General features: G+C 38.1%; 1 protein-coding gene across 3 annotated transcripts in view; it reads right to left on the bottom strand.

Moving 5' to 3' along the window:
• The window catches only part of LOC306844072 (receptor-type tyrosine-protein phosphatase kappa), a 185,958-nt gene that overhangs the window by 87,556 nt on the left and 81,702 nt on the right, over positions 1 to 16,700 (bottom strand). For all 3 annotated transcript variants that reach the window (XM_079375948.1, XM_079375947.1, XM_079375949.1), the window contains exons 4-6: positions 15,195 to 15,276; positions 9,791 to 9,906; positions 7,358 to 7,532 (exon numbers count right to left, since the gene is read on the bottom strand). In XM_079375948.1, coding sequence (XP_079232074.1) covers positions 7,358 to 7,532; positions 9,791 to 9,906; positions 15,195 to 15,276 — 373 coding nt within the window. The remainder of the gene's footprint in view (positions 1 to 7,357; positions 7,533 to 9,790; positions 9,907 to 15,194; positions 15,277 to 16,700) is intronic.

The raw sequence follows: 16,700 nt of genomic DNA, 5'->3' as shown, positions 1-16,700 counted from the left end.
TTAGTGTATGTTTTTGCAGATTTGGTGTGTGCTTCTGCTGTTTGAGTGTCAGCTTTCAGAAACGATGTGACAAGTAAAGATTTTGTGCTTAAGCAGTTGAAAAAACTAATAAAAATACCTTGCAATTGTACTTTTACTATACTAAACTGGTAAAGTCTGCTAAACTGGAACAACTAATTGTGGGGAAGTAGTGCTGAAGTCCAACTAAAGGTTTACTGAAGTATATTTGATTGTGCTAAAGTGAAACTATTGCAAGTATGCTTCAGGTACACTTGAAATATCTTGCATATGTGACCCTGGAGCACAAAAGCAGTCATGAGTAGCAGCACAGATATATTTGTAGCAATAGCCAACAATACATTGTATGGCTCAAAATGATTGATTTTTCTTTTATGCCAAAAACCATTAGGATATTAAGTCAAGATCATGTTCCTTTAACATATTTTGTAAATTGCCTACTGTAAATATATCAAAACGTCATTTTTGATTAGTAATATGCATTGCTAAGAACTTTATTTGGACAACTTTAAAGGTGATTTTTTTCAACATTTAGATTTTTTTGATTCCAGATTTTCAAATAGTTGTATCTCAGCCAAATATTGTCCGATCCTAACAAACCATACATCAATGGAAATCTTTAGATGATGTATAAATCTCAATTTTGAAATAAACAAAATGACCCTTATGACTGGTTTTGTGGTCCAGGGTCACATTTAAAGACATTAAAAAGATATTCAAAGATCATAAATCCTATATCAGTAGTGACATTAAAACACATTTTGAGCTTGACATTAAGAAATATGCATTGTGCACAAGTAGTACTCCAAATAAAGTATAAAGTACTGATATAATATTTATATCAGTAAGTCCCAAGCAAGATGTCAGTAAATATGTTAATAGATTTGAACTATACTTAGTATGAAATAAATGCATTTTAAGTATATTACTTTTTTACTAGGGTATTTATTTATTTAACTAAAAAAAATGATTTTATTCTACAAAGACTCATTAAATCAAAACTGATATCAAAGACATTTCTAAGTTTACAAAAGACTTTAAATAAATGCTGTTTTTGTGAACTTTCTATTCCACAAAAATATTGTGCAGCACAACTGTTTTCAACATTGATAATAATCAGAAATGTTTGTTGAGCAGTAAATCAGTATATTATTATGATTTCTGGAGATCATGTGACACTGAAGACTGCAGTAATGATGCTGAAAATACAGATTTGAAATCACAGGAATAATTTACATTTTACAATATACTCACAGTTATTTTAAATTTAAATAATTTAAAAATAATATTTCACAATATTACTGCTTTTAATGTATTTTTCATCAAATAAATGCAGCCTTGGTCAGCAGAAGAGAATTTTGTCAGAAAAAAATAAAACAAAACAAACAAATGTTACTGAGTGACACTGAACAGCTCAATAATTCCTTTCTCAAAGTGGCAAAATTCAGCTTTGAGAGCATTAATGAATATTGCTCACAGGCTTGGCTAAATGTTGACTTTCGACCCAGAATGCCAGTGAGCGCATGAAGGGTGTATTTGGTGAAACTGAATGAATCATTGATGCGCATCCCCAACAGGAAGCCGATGCCTGTGACATTAATGAAAAGCAGCCCTGTTCTGTTCTCCATTCTCTCAGATTTCAGAGTTGTTGACATTTGGGCTCTTTTAGTTTGTTTGCGTTTGTTGTGTGTGCTCATCATCAGGAAGCATCAGCCGATCACGCTTCATCAAACTTTAACGATCTGTCTTTGAGCTGGTGCCGTCGTCACGCGCCGTGGAGTCTTTAAAATCTGCCTCGTTTCAACTCCTGATCTCTGGCTGTCTCTCTAGGCGTATTTACCACCAATCAGTTGGCGTGTTTACGACGGAGAGCCATGCACGCACAGGAGGGTGACAGCCTGTCATCCAGTCATTAGAAAATCACAAGTAGCAAACAATCATCGTCTCCATATTGCTCCGACACAAACACACCTGCATCTGAGAGAAATCTGTGGAGGTTTCTGGGGGTCTGCTGATGGGTGACTGTTTAGGTTTCTTGATTTGGCTACAATGGTTATTTGAGGATTCAACATTTTTTTGTTTTTGATGTTCTTCAAATCAGTCATTTACAGGGATTCCCAAACTTCTTGCCAGAAGTAAAATGTTTACGTGAAGTCAACCTGAGGTTTGAAATTAATATTTGTTCAGAATTCTGTGGTGTTGGTTAATGGTCACATGACATGCAAGTAAACAGTTAAAATATCAAATACATTTTGTATGTGTGTGTGTGTGTATTTTTTTGTTTATTTGTACAATTTATGATTTTATGTTTGATTGTTTATATATAGGCTGCACAATTTGGTCAAACAATTATAATGTGATTACTTTGTCATAAATTGCTGTGATATTGTGTTTTGAACTGTGATAGGACATTTCATTTTTTATCTCATGTTGCTAATGTCAGGGTTCTGTCACTTCGGTCTAGTTTATTCATGGTTTTGTGACGGAGCCCTGACACTCCCTTCTTGTCTTGTTGTCTGGTGAATTTCTCTGTTTCATGTTGAGGCGTGGTGTTTGGATCCCGGTACTCCTGTCTTGTTCAGGCTCGGTTCTGGTTTCGTGTCGGGGTTCGGACACTCACGCTCCAGGTTTGTTCTCGCTGTGGGAGCGTGCAATTTCTAGTTCGCTCGGGCCGTGCGCTCCTCTGTCCTCTGTGTGTGTTTTGTTCGGCACGTGGTTCGGTTTTGGCCGCGTGCTTTTTTCTCTTGTTTTGTCTTGTTCTATGTGGTACGCAGCTTGTGTTTTTTCACTGGATGCATGCTTTCATGTTTGTCATGTTTTGTGAACATGCAGCTTATGAGTCTCCTCGTTAGCTGCATGTTCGTGTCCGGTTTTGCACATAGCTAGTGATTTTGTTTTGCTGGCCATGTGCTTGTGTTTTTGTTTTGTGAGAGCACATGGCTTGTCTTGTTTGCTTCTATGTGCCATGTGCTCACATGTCAATTGTCTTGACCCCACCGACCTTGTTTCCTGATTATTGGTTTATTTGCCCCACCTGTGTTTACTCGTTACCCTCCTCATTTGCTCCCTTTATAATCTCCTTGTGTTTGCAGTCCTGTGCTGGTTTGTCGTTGATGTTACTCTGTGTGAAGTCCTGCCTTGCCTTGTCAGTCTGTTTTCCCCTACGGGGTAGTTTTTGTTTATTTTATTTTATAATTAATAAGCCCTATTTCCTCCTGCAATTGAGTCCTCGCTCTCATCCCTTCACCCACACCTGACAGCTAATGGAAATAGATTTAAGGGTGTTCATACTCGTAGTGTTGGAGTAAACACTTTACAATATAAATGTCTTAAATTATTCACTTTCAAACATTCAAATCCTCAAGCTTTGTTTCCTCAAGTGAATGTATGTGTAAATAAAGTGACGTCCAACTAAAGATTTATTGAAGTATATCTGATTGTGCTAAAGTGAAACTATTGCAATACTTCAGGTACACTTTAAAAGACTGATTTTATCCAAAGATCATACAATCCTCATCAATAGTGACATCAAAACAGATTTTAGGCTTAAAGGGGTGGTTGACTGTTTTTTTTCTAGGCTTGATCGTGTTTATGGGGTGTAGTCTAACATGTTAATGCTTCGTTTAAAAAAAAAAAACATTATTTTTCACATAATTTATCTTTATTCCACACCACTCTGTCCCTTCTCCTATAAACGCGCTGATTATTTGCTGGTTTTATGAAGCCCCTCCCTCAGAAATACACCATGGGTTTTTGATTGGTTAGCTGGCCCAGTGTGTTGTGATTGGCTAAACCGCCTCTAGAGCGCGTCTGAACATCCCCCCCCCTCACTTCAGCATGTGCTCGTATCGTAAACAATGGCGTCGTCTCTATTGCTTATCAATTTGAGCCCGATTGAGACAGAGAATAGGATCGCGCAGAACAAGATACGGTGTTATTTGTAAATGCTAGTGCTTCTGTTAGCTTTTAATATACGGTTTTATCATGATTAAAGCTTTAATACGGTACGGCACCCGTCCATGTATGACGCTTTTCATAGCTATGTGAAAATAAGTGTATAAAGGGAACAGTTCATTGTTGGAGCTGAGCTGATGATCTGAATGAGAGAGAGAGAGAGAGATGCAGAGCATGTGCGGAGCAGGGGGACGCTAGTCTCAGCCTCAGACAACATGCCACACAAAATTGGAAACACTTCAGGAGTTCCAAAGTCGTCATCGGATTGGTTGAATTATACAGGATTTCTTGGAGATGTGTGTGTCGCGTTCTTTAATGTTCCTCCTGGAAACAAAGATACCATGACGCCAAACCACCTCACGAAAGAAGAAAGCCGTCGTGTTTACAACTGTGACGACGAGCGCTTATCAGGATCAACTAAACGCTGGATTTTCAAAACTATGTGAAATATTTAAAGTTTGCGGCATAGAATCTTTAAAATACATCCGAGAGAGTCTGTTATTGTGGAGACATTTCCAACCCCTGAGACGTGACGCTGAACGAAATGAACTGTGATTGGTTGTTGGACATGTCGGTCAAACTGCCTTGGCCAATGAAAGCTGCCATGGATTCCAGACCTTCAGCCGTCAGTCTTACGCGAGACTAGGGGGACATGATGAACAGTATTAAGAACCACTGCTTTAGAACAATGACACTTGTGAATCCATTAGAATCGTTAGAAGACAGAATTGCGATTCATATATGAATAGATTTTTACATGCACCCCTAGTTTTCTCTTCCTCTTCTCTAAAGCAGCACAACATGGCCTCGCCCGCTTTGCTGCATGTTTGGGTGGGGTTTGTCTGGGTTTGTGATGTCACAAACCCGGGAAGCAACTCGTTGTAATCCCTACGAGCCGTTTTTGTAGGCATTAAACTGCCATAATTTTAAAAGACAATATCTCCGTTTGCACTGAACTTTCAGCACCGCAACTTTGCAGATATTGTTTATGCTCAAACAACAACATTAAACACTAACGTTAAAAAAGTGAAATCACAATCAACCACCCCTTTAATATTAAGAAATGTGCATTGTGCAATAAAGAAATACTCCAGATAAAGATGAATTATATTTTTTATATCAGTAAGTCCTGAGCGATATGTCAGTGAATATGTTAATAGATTTAAACTGTACTTACTATGAAATAAAAGTATTTTAAATGGATTACTTTTTTTTTTACTAGGGCACCAAGGCTGCATTTAATTTAATAAAAAAATTATAATATTGTGAAATCTTATTACATTTTGAAATAACTATTTTTGCTGCTTAATGTTTTGTGGAAACATTTTTTCAGGACTCTTTGATAAATAGCAAGTTCAAAAAATTTGAATAGAAATTTGTAAGATGATAAATGATTTTCCTGTCACTTTTGATCTATTTAATGCATATATGCTGAATAAAAAAAGTACTAATTTATATTAAACACACACACACACACATTAAACATTTGAATGGTAGTATATCATGCATAAATATTGGGCAGCACAACTGTTTTCAACATTGGTAATAATCAGAAATGTTTGTTGAGCAGTATATCAGTATATTAGAATGATTTCTGAAGATCATGTGACACTGAAGACTGGAGTAATGATGCTGAAAATTCAGCTTTGATCACAGAAATAAATGATATTTTACAGTATATTCAAATAGAAAACAGTTCTTTTAAATTATAATAATATATAATATAATATATAATATTATCACAGTCCTTAGTGGACCTGTTCTCCAGCGACGTCAGGCTGCAAAACCACAACATTTCAGTTCTAACTGGAGGCTTTCTCTGAAGAGCGAGTTTGCGGTGGTCTTTCTGCAGCTGTGTGAGGAGACGTCGCTTTAGATGTCCAATAAAAACAGGGCGGTGTTTATTGACTGTTTGCGTTCGAATCGGTTTCACAGCACACGTCTCGTCAATTCAGTTTATTCTCTCCATGCGAGAGAGGGCTAATGTCATTACTGCAAACCCTGCCCGCATGCTGAGGCCACAACTGTGTTCTGTTGTGTTTTTTTACGTTCGTTTTTTTCCTCTTTCATCTTTCTTCCTGCAGCTGGGGGACACGCAGATCGATACTTCTCCAGCGTAAGAATCCGCCACTGAAATTTTCATTTGTTACAAAGCGGCCCCAAACAGCCGGGAGGGCCCGCTGTCGTCCCGCATTAGGGAGAGCGGGAGCTAATAAAGCACTAGCCCGGGGTCATGCGCGACAATAGGCAACTCCGTGCCAGCTCCCATTAGTGCACGCACAAATCCATGGCCCAAAAATTTCCGCTGAAATTACCATCTTTGGTATCCTTGTAGCAGGATGTCAGCTGGGGAAGTGTGGTGGAGATATCTGAGCTGTCAGTGTGGCTGATACTCAGCTGACCCGTCTGCCCTCCGGCCGCTGCTAACTATTGCACTCCTTTCAGAGTCGCATCTGCGCTCGGCAAACTTCACGGCACTTTCCGGACCCAGAGTCACCCGAAAACACCCAATGAGATTCGTTTGCATAATCCGGTGGTGCATATTAATACGGCACCATGCACCCAGTGCTAATTCGGATATGAATATGTTTGTAATATTTAGCGGCATTTAAATAAGCAGATGGTCGCTGTAGCCATGGATGTGTCTCGTTGACTTGAGAAAATCACAGAGCTTTGGGTGATGAGGCTTTAAACAGGGTCTATACAAACACAGCCTTTATACATTATATATAATAATAAACATGCCTTCCGTAGCCTTTCATAACACAATATTGAGTATTAAGAAACTGCTAAATGAATAATTGGCACATATAATCTGATAACAATACAATCAAATGGAATAAAACTGTAGTGTAGTCACAGGTGTGTGTGCAGGGCCTAAAACTAACATCTTGCTAAATCTGTCAATAGACGGTGATTTACTGACTTACTGGCCATAAATATTGGTTTTTAACTAGCCATGAAATTGTATGTGCATTATTTCATAAAAAACACAGACAGAACATATTAGGAAACTACTTCTAATATTTTTAAACAAAATCATGTATTATTATTATTATTTAATTAAATTCTAAAAATTAAAGAAATATCACTACAATACAATTGAACTGTAAAACATTTCATAATTATATTTTAGATAATAATAATAATTATTATTATTACTATTTTAAATAACAATAATACTATTTATTTATTTATTTATTCATTCATTCATTTTTGTTTATTTATTTATTAATTTCTCACATTTCAAATGCTTCTCTTTTGTAGACTGGGAAAGACGTTTGGCATATAATGGCTGAACTATTCAGAACTTAAGAATCTGAACTATGCATTTTAAAGTACAGAAAAGTACGATAACAGCATAAATAACAAAACAAGTCCTTACCTCTGACGATGAGTCCAGCAAAGTTGGAGACCCCGGATCCTCTCTCTGATTGGGTGACGCAGCGGTACAGATCTTGGTCCTGACTGGTCACTTCTCTCAGTCGGAAAGAGGCCGCAAACTTCCTGTGGTTGATGTTTTTCTTCTCCGCCACGGGAATGTCTTCTCCGTTACGCCGCTGTAAGTGACAACACAAGAGATGAAAAATGAAATATTTGCATGTCTAACTGATTGAATCCAGTCATGTTCCTTGTTTTGTGCTGGAAGAGTTTTGTCATTTTTTAGAGAAAATGCTGACTAGATATTTTCTGGTAGTTACTTTACAGATCAGTGATGTTCAGGTATAGGAGGGAAAAATTGGATGAGAAAACAATCAACAGTACAAAAATAAAACAAAAAAACAATGGAAAAGATAGCATCTGAAGAACCTTTCTGTTTCACAAAAGCTTCTTTGTGGCGAAAAACGGTTCTTCAAAGAGATGCTTCTTTAAAGAACCTTTGACTGAATGGTTCTTTGTGGAACAAAAGAACGCTGGTGTGGATGCTAATATCATTATCTTTACAGTCATCGTTCTTGGTGTGTTCCTGGGGCTTTAGGGTTGGTTTCAGCGGGATCAGGCACTCGTGAGCGGTGAAGCTCCAGTAATATGCCTGAGTGAATCCGTGACGGACGGCGGTCAGTGACAGGCGATCTGTGTGAGTGAAGTGTGAGAGCCTGCGCCGCAGACCATCATTCATTAGCCTCTTTAACACTGCCGACTCCTATTAGTCAGAAGACACCAGCATGCGCTTGTTTTCTTCCGTTTTTCACCTCCTCGTGTATCAGAGCAGAAAAGGTCACTTCTCCTCCACACTTTACTTCCCCGGCAGGCACTTCCTCTCGTTCAGTCATCTGCTGCTCACTTTGTCTCCTCAGAAAGGGAAGGCCTTTTATTAGTTAATCAAAATCAAAGGTCAGCAGAAGGGCTTCACCTCGGTGCGAGCGCAGCACACGGACACAAACGCCCCGCTGATGCGGATATCATTAAGAGAGCAGGACTTTCCTGCGGGACGCGAGAGGAAACGCTGTCTCTGTGACAGGCTCAGTTTTAATGAAGCCAGCGTCTCTCTACAGCTGCTTGATTAGTAATTGTGGTTATATATACCCGTTGACCATGAATATGAGATATAGTTTCCAAAACTGATGCAATTCTTTGACTATTGTGAAGTCAAACTTAAAAACAGCAGAATTGTTTGCTCCCGCACATCCTGAACTTGACATTCCCGACCAATTAGGGTGAAGCTCGTCTCACTGAGAGCTGTGGTCTGATCTAAAGCGTGACTCGTGTTAAAAACACTCTCTGAGCTTTAGCTCAATGGTCCTCAACTGACGGGTCACAACCCAGCTTTCATTTCAATGGGTCACAGACAGCAGGGGCAACAACACCAAATCAAACACTTGTGAAAACGAAGTGCATTAATTGTGCTCTTAGTGTACTTCAAGTATATTTCAAATATTTTTAAACTAGACTTGCAAATGATAATGAAATAAAAGGCCTCTTAAATTCACAATTCTTTTAAAAAAAGTGCACATAGTGTTAAATTAAGTTTTACATACAAATACATTTGAAATCATATTTTAATATTCTCTTGATAACACAAAGCAAATGTAAAGTACTTGATTAAAATTGTAACTGCAATGTGTTGTATTAAATTTTAAGTTAATTTATTTTAAATGCACGTAACTGCAACTTCATCATTACAAATGTGTAATTAATTACAAATATATTTAAATAAACGATATACACATTTTCAATAGAAATGACATTAAAGTAGTTTACCATAAACATGTGTCAGTGCATTTAGAAGTTGACTTTTAACATATTTCAAAGACAACATTATATAAATGTAAGTATTTCTATAATATTTTCATTTAAATACATTGCATTCAGGTTGCAATCAAAGGGAGACAAAAGAAGATACTTTGAAGAATGCAGGTAACCAAAAATGTTATGGTTCCCATTGACTTATGATGATTTATTAACAAAGTTCGAGAGGAGCATGTTCAGATACTTAACCTAATTAACACAAGAGGAGCACAATCAGTAATCAACCCAGTTAACAAGAGAAGAGGTGTATATATACACAGCACATTACCTCTGTTCCTTGACAGTTTTCACTCCCTCCGCCACCCCTTCTCCACACTTACAACTATTCCTGTCCCATCCTGTACGGGGGGGGGTATTCTGGGTTCGGGCCAAAGTTCTGAGCTTGGAGCCCTCCCCTCAGACAGCACACCAAATACGCATACAATTTATTCTATTTATTATATGTCAGTGTGATCTCGTGAACTATTGTATGGAGAGGAAAAAAAATATTGTATGCGTGTGTGTGTGTGTGTGTGTGTGTGTGTGTGAGAGAGCGAGAGCGTGTGTGTGTGTGTTCAAACTGTCCCACCTGCAGCCAGAGTTTGTTGTTGACAGCATCACGGATGGTGGCGATGCACTGGAAGGTGGCGTTCTGTCCGGCATTCACCTCCACATCCCCCAAACGCAGGAAGTGAGGCGATTTATCTGCATTCGAAGGAAAAGACAACAGCACATGACATTATAGCGCTGAAATATCATAATACTAAAGCTTTCAGAGTTAACCAGAGCTCACCACTCCCAGAATAGGCGCATTAATGCAGGAAGAATAAATAAAGATTTCACCCAATTATATAGTAAACACACCCGACACAGCGTTCAGCAGACTGATGGTTACAGTTAAACAGTCACACTTTTGCCTCAAACTCCTAATTTGCTGCTTATTACTAGTTGTTAAGTTTAGGTATGGGTGGATTAAGGGATCTAAAATATGCTCATGATTTATAAGTGCTAATAAACAGCCCATATGCTATTAATACGCATTCTAATAGGCAACTAGTTAATAATGAGAATTGGTGCCTAAACTAAAGTGTTACTGGTAAAATTGATGGTTTATTGTTGAGCGCTGTGGCAGGGTGGTTGAAGATTATCCAGGACGAGCCCTGAATTATCCCCGTTGTGCCCTTGATCAACAGCTGAAATCATGTGTAAGACACTGGATAGAAAACTAAAAGTTGATTGGCTATTCACATAATCTGCAGTACAAAGTTTGCCACAGGAAGGGGAAGTTCAGCGGCATCAGTTATTTTTATTATCTGATTGCAGAAAATTATCCAATAAAGAGTTGTGATACATAAAACAAACCAATGGCAACATCTCCCCCCATCTGGCTCTGAAAGTAAAACTGCGTGTAGATTGTTCCTCTCTGTCAGTGTTTCATTGGCTCTCTCTCGAGTTTAATTAGACTGAGTGTTCATTTGGCACATCCGTGGTTAGACATACACAGAGAGGAACACGAGATGAAGAGACGAAGATGCAGATCTCATGTAAAATATTTCAAAAGTACTATGTGAGAACACATCCTCTCTAGAACAATAACATACAGCCATCAACATTTACATTTCAGTTTGAGCTCTACAAGCTTTGTCCAAACAACAGAAGAATTTACATTCATTCTCTTAAAGATAGAGAGACAAAAGCAGCCAGGTCAGAAACTCCATGAAACAAAAATGTAAAAATTTTTAAAATGTAACAAAAAAGGTCTTTTAGTTCATATCTGTAGCTTTGTACTCATCTATATGCTAGTCCATCCATCAATTATCCAAAGTGACTTACATTGCATTCATGACACATTTAGGGACAGATTTACTAACAGCTCACACGAGTGCCAACTACTGTCAGGATTTACTAAAGACGTGGTGAAACATTAGCGATAAAAAGGCATGTGCAGTTTCCCTTTCAGATGCTAAATTTAGGGAAGGATCATGCAAGGTGATTTACTAAGGTTTGCAGTAGTCAATTTACTGGTATTTGCGCCATTAACATCCCAAAACGCATGTCTTAACTCGTTGCAGATTGCATCGGTCATTGATGGAAATGATCTGTCTCTGTGTTGATTCATTTGCTCGCTCTCAGTAAACCATCCTTCTCTTTATGGGGTTGTACTCTCACGCTAATTTACCCTGTTTAGTAAATCCGGCCCTAAATCAGGTTTTGTTTTTTCCTGGGAATCAAACCCATAACTTTGGTGTTGCTAGCGTAGTGCTCTACTGTTTGAGCGACAGGAAGGCTTTCTCCAAACCGCTGGTCCTATGTAGGGTCTTTCCTATGAATGGACAGTATCTACAGTCGTGGTCAGAATTATTGGCACCCTTGGTAAATATGATCAAAGAAGGCTGTGAAAATTAATCTGCGTTGTTAATCCTTTTGATCTTTTATTTAAAAAAATCACAAAAATCTAACCTTTCATTGGAGAATAAGAATTTAAAATGGGGGGAAATTTCTCTAATACACATTGGCCACAATTAACAGCACCTTTTTATTCAATACTTTTTGAAACCTCCATTTGCCAGTTTAACAGCTCTAAATTTTCTCCTATAATGCCTGATGAGGTTAGAGAACACCTGACAAGAGATCAGAGACCATTCCTTCATCCAGAATCACTCCAGACCCTTCAGATTCCCAGCTCCATGACGGTGCTTCTTCTCTTCAGTTCACCTCACTCTCTTTTCTACAGGGTTCAGGTCAGAGGACTGGAATGGCCAGCAGAAGCTTGGTTTTGTGCTCAGTGTTGTTTTTGAAGTTTGTGTTTGGATTATTGTACGGTTGGAAGATCCAAACATGGCCCATTATAATATTTCTAACAGAGTCAGTCACTTATTGATTTTTTATCTGTTGGTATTTGATAAACTCCATGATGCCATGTGTCTAAACAAGATGTCCAGGACCTCCAGCAGAAATATAGGCCCACAACATCAAAAATACATCAGTATATTTCATTGTACACATGGGGTACTTTTTATCCCCATGTTCACCAAACCCATCTTGAGTGTTTGCTGCTAAAAAGCTCATATTTTTAGTTTCATCTGTCCATAGAAGCCAGTCCCATTTGAAGTTCCAGTCGTGTCTGATAACTGAATATGCTGGAGTTTGTTTTTGGATGAGCTAGGATAATTTTTCTTGAAACCCTCCCAAACAACATGTGGTGATGTAGAGGCTGTTTGACATTTTTTTTTTTAAGGTTTTCTGACTCCAAAACTCAAACTTTCTTTACAATTCTCCAGCTGTGGTCCTTGGAGAGTCTTTAGCCACTCAAACTCTCCTCCTCACCGTGCATTAGGACGATATAGACACACGTCCTCTTCCAGGCAGTTTCGTAACATTTTCTGTTGATTGGAAATTCTTAATTATTGCCCAGATAGTGGAAATGGGAATTTTCTTAAAGCCACTTCACTAATTTGTGAAGCTCAATGTATCTTTTGCTGCACATCAGAAATATATTCTTTGTTTTTTCTCATTGTGATTTATGATTAAGGGAATGTGGGCTTTGTTTTCCCTCCTATTTATATTTCTGTGAAACAGGAAGCCATGGCTGGATAATTTCATGTTTATAATCTCCCTGGAGTGCTGTGAATATGAATGGGAATATACTTCAGAGACATTTTACTCATAAGAATTTCTAGGGGTGCCAATAATTGTGTCCAACGTGTATTAGAGAAAAACATTTATTTCATAATGAGATTTTCCCCCATTTTCAATTGTTTTAGTTCAATGAAAGGTTAGATTTTAGGGATTTCTTTTAAATAAAAGATAAAAAGGATTAATAATGCAGGTTTATTTTCAGAGCCTTCTTTGATCATATTTACCAAGGGTGCCAATAATTCTGACAACGACTGTAGATACTAGTGCACTTCCTAAAAGTTGACCAAATTTACTAAGGATCATAGAAAGGGTGGATATTGGTCATAAAATACTAAAGTATGACTATTTTTGGTGCAAAAAAAAGTATGAAAAATCTGATTACATAATCAACATATCAATTTATACACACACAAGTGATCAAAGAACTAAACAAATGTTATGTATTGCATTGCTTCTGTAATGAAATTGATTCTTCCCTGCATTTCTCCTGCAGAAAGCTTGCTTCCTAATCTTGTTGTCTAATAAACCTGGTATTGTGTATTGTGACTGTTGACAAATTGCTTTTTTCCTCTTCTGTAAGTTGCTTTGGGTAAAAGCGTCTGCTAAATATGTAAATGAAAAAACAAATGAAATATAGCTCTGTCCAAGGGGCTCAGAGGAAAACTAACATGTGTTTTCTTCATGTGAGCAGACGATATTCACAAGTCCAGCAGAAGCAGGTGTCAGTCTGTACAGTGCTGTATCTGTGAAGCAGCTTCCCATCAAATAGGAACACATCAGTAGCGTTTCTGATGGGCTGCCCTCAAAATAAACGCTCTCCAGCACAGCAGCACAACAAAGCTCCTTCATCTCCCTCTCTTCCTGCATCCTGCGTAATAAGATGTCATCCGTGATCAGCCGGAAGCTTTATTAGCAGCGTTCGGAGGGAATATAATCCATGTTGCGATCGTCAGTAATCCCTGTGCTTTTGCGGAATAGCTGTTAATTGGGAATACCTGCTACACGATCAGAGCTCAGCAGACGAGAAAGACAATCCACCTGGAGAGAGGCTCCGCTGGATGACAAAATATTAATCACTTAACATCATATGTACATTACTGACATTTGAAGTGTAAGTGCATGTGCGTATGCTGATTGTGCCGCCACTCGACCCCTAAACGCTTCATGCTAAGTGCAGTACTCGGCGTGTAATAAGGGCTAATTATATATCAGACATGGTGTAGGGCTCAGATGTGTCAGAGAGGACGGCTTTACTGCTTGTGCTAATACTGCCCTCTCTGATCATTTATTGATCGCGCTGCTCTTCACTGAAAAACACTCACCGCTGCTGACCTGATGCTCGCGTCCATAGTGTTCATTCCCTGAAAATATTTCACTGATGAGAACAGAATCGATTCAATATGAAATGGTATCTGTACCATTTTGGTACTGTGTTGAGCAAACCGATTAAAACAGTTGTAATATTGGCCCTGCCACAAATATTTTATACACACACTACTTTTTACTAAGTTTGGGGACTGATTGTTTTACATTTACTTGATGAAAAATACAGAAAAAAGTAATATGGCAAAACATTTGGTAACAGTTTAGTATAGGGACTCATTCTCACAATTAATTAGTTGCTTATTAGCATGCCTGTTATTATCAGAGCTGTTTATTAGTGCTTATAAAGCTTATTCTACACCCCTAATCCTGCCCAATACCTAAACCTAACAACTACCGCACTAACTATTAATAAGCAGCTAATTAGGAGTTTATTGTTTTTTTTTAATAGTGAGAATTGGTCCTTAAAATAAAGTGTGAAAAACATTTTTACAGTTTCAAATAGCTGTTTTCTATGTGAATATGTGTTAAACTGTAATGTATTTCTGTGATCTGCAGCTGTATTTTCAGCATCATTACTCCAGTCTTCAGTGTCACATGATCTTCAGAAATCATTCTAATGTCGTGCTGCACCAATATATTTGTGGAAACTGTGATACATTTTCTTTTTCAGAATTATTTGATGAATAGAAAGTTCAAAATAATAACATTTATTTGAAATAAAAATCTTTTGCTGTATAAATGTTGATCAATTTAATGCATCCTTGATGAACATATTGATCCTTTTGTCCCGGTTCCATAAGGACAGTCAGCTATAAGACATACGAGAGTGTGAGTTTTAGGAAATTATAGCTGCTTTAAATAACAGGGACAGTCCTGCTGCTGAGTAACCTGAGGTTAAGTCTCTTACTCAAGGACACAATGATGATAGTCTGTGGGGTTTAACCTTTTTATCAGTCTAGACTTTTAACTACTAGACCACACCATCCCAAACAATAACACACACACACACACACACACACGTGACTCACCGCATGGGTAACTGAGCACCTGGATGTCATCAATGGCAATGAAACCTCTTCTGCCGTTTGTCACCTCTGCCTCGAATATGACCTGCAGAGAAACAGGAAACAGGATGTGTGTTTTAGATAAGCTGTCCCATTCACACCGCTCAATCAAATAAATGAATAAAGAATGAATAAAGGAGTTTCTGCATGAATGCCATTCATTTCTATTAAAGAACATCTCTATTATTACACCACATCTCTGCTACCTAACAAAGAAGAGTGCATAATTATATTGAATGGGCACTTTTAGAGTACTTCAGAAAGGTTTTTTAGTTTTTTTCCCCAGTACACTTAAGTGTACTTGAACTTAACTTTCATGACGCTTCTAAACAGTGCCCTTTGCATTAATGTCAAATTAAAAGTTGTACTTAAAAGCACATTTTCAATCATGTTTTAATGATATTTTGTTTTGCAGATGTGCTGATGTGTTGACTAACACACTAAAGCACATCTTTGTATCATTTTAACTGTAGTGTGTTATTTGATACAAAATAAAGATTCAAAGTTTAGACAATGCTTGTCAGTTCATTCAGTAGTAACACTTTAACATCTTTCATAGTCAACAGAATTATGAAAGTACATATGAAGATGTACTGAAGTTCTACTTTACCATCATAATTTAATTTGATAAATGTAATAAATATAATTTGTAAGTAAAATTACATTTAGTTACAAATAACATCAGCAAATTGTAAGTATATTGTTTCCATAGTAAGTATGTTAACGTGCACTTCATTGTCACAGGTGTAACCTGACTCTGTTACACACCTCTGATATTAAAGCAGCCATCTGTTATCTGCTCCTGCTACTAAACTACACCGTTCGATGACGCTGTCTCCCAACACTAACACTAGCTATTATCACGTTCAAACGTGAAACAGACGAGTCTTTGTGTCCGAGGCTCATTGGCCTGCGGTCATTACAGCATCAGAGATCGTCTCTGTTCATATACAACTGAGAGAAAACAAAACAGAATGTCTCGAAAACAAAACAGATTGTCACAAACAGTTGCTCATTTCTAGGAGAAAAAGCTTTTCAAGCAAACACCCACGCGAGGACAGAAAAGGCGTAATTGAAAATCCTGTGACTGGCGAGGTCAGCCTTAGGTTTCTATTATTGAACTCAAAGCACGACTGAATAGAGTTGAATTCGCTCCGTATTCTGCCTCGGCATCAAGGTCTGGCTTTTGTACGGTACTTTTCTTTAATCTCGTGCCCTGGCATCAAGATGTCAGCGATCAAGCCCGTGAGCGCTAAGCCTGCAATCTGAAAGTGACCCAGTCGTATCAGGCCAGGTCCGGCTTTCAGACGGAGGAGAAGCCATTTCAATTAGAGCCGCGGCCATCTGCAGCCCGTGTGAGGGAATATTGATAGCGCTTTTCTTTTAGCGGAGCGGCCGGCCCTTTAAACTGATCTCTCTTAAAATGCCTCTGACATTTCCAAAGCAAATCTCGGGCCGCTCTTGGTCAGT

Source organism: Barbus barbus, assembly GCF_936440315.1.
Source record: "Barbus barbus genome assembly, chromosome: 24".
Taxonomy (NCBI): Eukaryota; Metazoa; Chordata; class Actinopteri; order Cypriniformes; family Cyprinidae; genus Barbus; species Barbus barbus.
Note: the sequence above shows the minus strand (reverse complement) of the source record. Positions and strands in the feature narration are given on the sequence as shown.